Source organism: Myotis davidii, unplaced genomic scaffold (genome assembly GCF_000327345.1).
Source record: "Myotis davidii unplaced genomic scaffold, ASM32734v1 scaffold673, whole genome shotgun sequence".
In the NCBI taxonomy this organism is placed as follows: Eukaryota; Metazoa; Chordata; class Mammalia; order Chiroptera; family Vespertilionidae; genus Myotis; species Myotis davidii.
The window spans coordinates 617,872-623,773 of NW_006286677.1; the positions used below are offsets into that span (position 1 = coordinate 617,872).

The 5,902-nt window shown below is 37.6% G+C and overlaps 1 protein-coding gene across 1 annotated transcript; it reads right to left on the reverse strand.

The window, feature by feature from the left end:
* Positions 1–1,025: 1,025 nt before the first annotated feature.
* SPESP1 (sperm equatorial segment protein 1) lies at positions 1,026–4,536 on the reverse strand. Its single transcript, XM_015560435.1, is given in 2 exon segments — positions 1,026–2,338; positions 4,530–4,536. Coding segments are annotated over 2 exon segments (1,128 nt in total). The 3' UTR covers positions 1,026–1,217.
* Between the last annotated feature and the right edge of the window lie 1,366 nt (positions 4,537–5,902).

The window sequence follows — 5,902 nt, forward strand, 5'->3', positions numbered from 1 at the left end:
CAATATGCAGTGCAATGCCTTTCTGACCTCTGCCCTCACCAGCTTTATAATGATATGCACTCCCTTGCCTTTCTATATACTCCAGCTACTTCTTGAATTTGTCATATTCATGTTCAACCCAGAACTTTCACACATGCTGGTTCCTCTGCCTGGAATACCCCTTTCCCCCTACACACTGTCATCCTTTAGGTCTCATCTAAATGCTACCTTCTCAAGGTAGCTTTTCCATTATTCTTGGTCTAGATGCAGTCAAATTTATCACACCTTCATAACAACTTGTCAAAACTGAAATTTAAATATTAAAGTTATTTTTTAGTGTCTGTCTTTCCTGCTATCCTGCTATGATATAATCTCAAAGAGAGAAGAAACTAGATCTTATTATTATATCCCAAAAGCCTGCTATTTTTTCCGTTACATAGTAAAAGGTCATTATATCTTTATTAAACTAATAATGACTGGATTGATGAATAAGTAAATAAATTTAAATACTGATCTAATTATAAAACAGAATTACCTTCACCATAATTACAATATTACACAGTTAACTTTAATGATGTTAGTCATACTCCCAAAGATTTGCAAAGCTTCAATGTACACGTATATAAACAAACAAAGGAGGAAATAAGTGAGAACAACTCTACTACCAATTCTGTTTACAGTCCCTCACTGACAATCCAAAAGTACTTATCAACAAAGAAAAAGAGGTATCTTAATGTATCTTCCACTTTTCAAAGGAGGCACACATATATTCAAATACAAGTAGTTTTGATACAAGTTCTACTTTTCTATGCTATTCAGACAGAAAACATAGATTCTCTCAAGAGTAATAGAGACTATTTACCCTAAACATTTACATTTATATGCACTCATTTAAAACAAGCTACATATCTAGATTGCACAATCCTTATCTCTTATTTAATGGGTGAATTTAATTTATTCAAGTAAATCAAAGCTTAAATATTTTAAAGATTAGATCTTCATAATTTTAAAAATAAATTAATGAAATAAAACTACAAACTCCTGAACCAAACTTTTATTTTAAATTTTTCGGCATATTAGTGCATACGAAAAATGTTCATAACATATGACATGTAAAGATGTTAGCACATTGAACTACAATAGAAATTATTTTATACAACTTTTGAATCACTACTATGCTTATTTCTCCTGTTAATGAATGCCAGTTAATGAATGACAGTTTTCTTAGATCACCTTTGTTATGGAACATCAAGTAGGCTTAAAATTTTTATATTATTGTTTAATAACTTCCTAATAAGGTTTTGAGTTTGTAGTTGATTTACACATAATCTGTTTTTCAATATATGGATTACTGTAGTAGCTTTCTGTCTCATCTCTGATGGAACATATTTAATATCTAAATATTGAGATAACTTAGATCTAGAATTATACAGCATGTTAATAATAGTTTCAATGTTATCACTTGGAAAACTGCTGCGTCCTACTGGTAATAACTGGGATTTATACATTTTTTGTAATCTGTGTTCTGCTGCTTCTGCTAAAGCAAGGCTTCGTTTTAGGTTTTCTCTAGAGGCTCGAATGTCCTCTCTATATTCTGGCTTGAGGCTCTCAACAAGAGGTACATGTTGTACTTCTGAACGAATATCTGATATTTTATCCAAAATTTCTTCGTTACTCAAAATTAATGGTTGACTTTCATATATTGGTATTTCATATTCCCCTGAGAGCTGAGGAACATCTTCTAGTTCTGTGGAGGTATCCCAGTCAGTGCTCCTACTTGAAGGACTTGGAGGCAATTCAGTAACATTTGGCCATAACATTGGTGCTCTGAATTGTGGCTCTGGCTCTGGCTCTGGCTCTGGTTCTGGCTCTTACTCTGGCTCTGGCTCTGGCTCTTCTCTTTCAATATAAGGTACTTTTGAACTTAAAATAACAGAAATGTTATTTGGTTTAATTGACCAGAATGGTGTACTCTTAGTACGTTTGTTCCTCCTTATTTCAGGTTGGAAGTCTCTAATAGGGAAAGGTGTAGCTTTATCACTGATAGGGTCACTTAAAACATCATTCTCAGTTGAAGCTTTGTCATGTGAAATTAGCTCCTTAAATTGTGATACCTTTGGTCTCATAGAATAAACGTTATTTGAAGACTTCGGTTTCATAGAATAAACGTTATTTGAAGACTTCGGTTTCACAGAATAAACGTTATTTGAAGACTTCGGTTTCATAGAATAAACGTTATTTGGAGACTTTGATATTTTCTCTTGGCCTGGCTCCCTAGTGGGAACACTTAATACTAGATTCTGTAAAACTTGTACATAATGATTCAAGCTTTTTTCTTCATCAGGTGTCACAGTTATTCCTTAAGGGGGAAAAAAATCAAATAATAAGTAACATTTATTATCATATATGATATAGTGACAAAATCTACTGGCCCATATTTACTTCATATGCTATCACTTGAAAGTTAAAGAACCAAGGAATAAAGCATATCTGACAGTCAACTCTCACTTAAAATTATTCTTTCAGATTCTTATTTAAAACAAATGAGCAAGATCAGTGCATACTAACACAATTCTTTTTGCTATTACTCTCACATATAACTTATGATTCAGTAGGTAACTTATTAAAACAAAATTTGTGATTATGTCCTCCAACACAGTGGTGTGCTGAATTAGATTCATACTGACTCACCAGAGCCAATTGTTAAATTTTAGAAACTTTGTGAGCCAGATATTACATATAGACATCGTTCATAATTAAACTATCTGAATTTTCATTTAAATAAATTGTATTGAAAAGTAATAAATATTCAAAATCATCACTTTCTTATTTTATTTCATTTCACTATTATCTATGTTCCTGAAGTTATTTACATCTAGGGTATCTGTATGGTAGAAATGCTATATAATGGTGTGCTACTATATATCTCTTTCTACCTTTCTGTTCAGTGATGTCAAGTAGGTAGCTTGAAATCAGCCATGATGGGGCAAATGCTGTAAATCAGGACTTACCCTTCTTTCCAAAAAGGCAGTTAAACATTTACTAGTACACCACTGCCTTCAAACCAAAAATGATCTAACTATAGCCTGTGGGTCATCCCACCCAACTGTTTTGTGTGTTTTTTTTTGTAAATAAAGTTTTATTGGAACCAGCCAGTCTTAACCATTTGTTTCTTTATTATCTACCAGAGGCCTGGTGCACAAATTTGTGCACGGGTGGGGTCTGGCCGGCCTGCCCAGATTGGGGTGGGGGATGCTGGTCAGGGGTGGGGCCAGCCAGGGGGAGGGGCCGTGGGCGGTTTGCTGGCTGGCCCCGCCCCCTAGTCAAACTCCTGTGGAACTCCTAGTTGAGGGGACAATTTGCATATTGGGCTTTTTATTATATAGGATAGTTGCTTTTGGCTCCAACAGCAGAGTTGAGTAGTTGCAACAGAAACCACATGGCCTGAGAAGCTGAAAATACTACTTGGTCCTTTATAGAAAAGTTTGCACATTTCTGTCTAAACCATCAATATTTCATACTTACAACAAAAATGACAGTTCTATTTATACTGGTATTTTGCAGCATCTGAGTGGTGAAGCCTCTCATTTCCAATGTGGAAAACAAAAACTACTACTGAATAAGATATTCTCAAATTCTGCCCAACTTCCCTACTCCTAGTCAGGAGTTTTAAATTTTAAGTGTTGGAACTTTATATTCCATGTAGTTTTGAATAGATTTTGCCACTATCATGATGAAGTTTAATCAAAATTGAAAGCATATTTCTAAATTTTAAAAGTCTTAATGAAAACAGTTTAGTGAGGCAATATGATAGTGGGAAGATACTAGACTGGAGATCTAGATTCTAAAAGTGTATTCTACATTTTATGTCATGCTGAGAAAAGCCTTGCATACTCCAAGATCCATATAATGATAGTGGGTAAAAAAGGGGAAGATACAGAACATAAGGTAGATTTTGGTATTCTCTTTAATCACTAACATAGTATCATACATTTTGTCTGTGAATTATGGATTTTTTTTAAAAATGAACAAAAGGGTAACATACCAAACTCATGTGGGTACTTGTTTCTGAGGAGAGGAAATGAGACTGAAGTTGGTCATTAAAGAGGACTTTAGACTTATCTATAACGAGGGGCCTGGTGGGGTCCCTCAGCCTGGCCTGTGCCCTCTCACAGTCCGGGAGCCCTCGGAGGATGTGCAACTGACGGCTTAGGCCTGCTCCCTGCTGTACATCCTCAGCGCTGCTGCAGAGGTGGGAGAGGCTCCCACCAACATTGCTGGCTTGTGGCTGAGCAGTGCTCCCCCTGTGGGAGCACACTGACCACCAGGGGGCAGTTCAGGACCCGGCCTCCCTCTGTGGGTGGCAACAAGCAGGCCGATCAGGAGACGGTGCCAGCAGGCAAGCGACTGGCCCCACTCCCCGATTGCTCCTCCGCCACCACCAGTCGCCACCAATGCCCCCCCACAATCACCATCCCCTCCCTCTGCCCGCTGGCACCCATCTTGGTTGGCCTAGAGCCGCCTGCTTGCTGGCCTCGCCCCCCACCAACCGATCATCGTTCTGCCATTTGGTCAATTTGCATATTAAGTTTTTATTATATAGGATGTTTTACTCTAAAAAAAAACCACACACACACTGGCACACACACTTAATAAACCACTAAAAGTTAATAAACCTAATCACTTAATAAACCACTACAAGTTACATTTTAAAAAATGAAATAACTTACTTATATATTCTCATATGTATAAAAAGCATTGTCCTAAATCTAGAGTTTCCTGAAGAAAAAATAAGTATATAGCCTTGAGTGCAGTAAAAAAAAAAAAAAAAGCAAGTCTTTGATTCTGGCCTGGCTCTACCACTTTCTAACATCATGACCTACGGCAATTACTTACTTTCTCCAAACTATAAAATTAAAATGCTAGATTTGCCCTTTTCTCTCACAGAACCAAATAAATTAAATATTTAAAAATACTTCAAAAGCTACAGAGCACTATTTAAGATAATAATATTCTCTATAAAGGTAACTGCTTACACTTCTAATTTTAAAATATAAACTCAAGTCCCTAAAAAGAACATTAAAAACATGTTTTGTTTCCTATTTGGTAAAACACAGGAAGCTGTTCCCCTAAAGACAGGAACAAGGTCAGGATACTAATATCTCCATTACCATATAACAGGGTGTGGAGGTATTAGTCAATGTAATAAGACAGGGGAAAGGAATGGAAGCATGAGAATTCTGAAGAAAAAGGCAAAACTACCTTTATATGTAGAAATTCATGCAAGAGTAGGCCTTCCTTACCCCGGCTGCCGGCACCAGCTTCCCTCCAGCACCCGAGACCCGGGCTTCTCTCGAAAAGGGAGGCCCCACCCACCCACCGGCCGGTGGCCTGGGCCTCCCTCTGTGGGGTGATCATGGGGAGATGGCCAGGCCCCTCACCAATCACACCGCATCCACCTTGGCTGACCTGGCACCAGTGGGTGTCATAGCTTGGTCCCAGATGGTTGTCCAGATGGTCGTTCTGTTGTTTGGTCGATTTGCACGTTACACTTTTATTATATAGGATAATTATACGTCCAGATCACATAAAAGAATCAACTGAAAAACTATTACAAAGAATAACAGAATATAATAAAGTAGCAAATTAGAAAGTCAATATACAAAAACCAACATCTAATAAAGGGAAGCATGCAAATTGACTGCACCACTGCTATGCCCCAAGCCACGCCCACCAGCCAATCAGAGAGACTATATGCAAATTAATCCAACCAAGATGGCGGCCGGCAGCCACGGAGATAGAGGAAGCAGGAGGCTTGACTGCCTCAGCGATGGAGGAAGCCAAGCTTTCTGCCTGCCCTGGCTGGCTGTGGGTTCCACTCAAGGCAACAAAGTTTCAATTATAGAAGATAAATAAATCACAA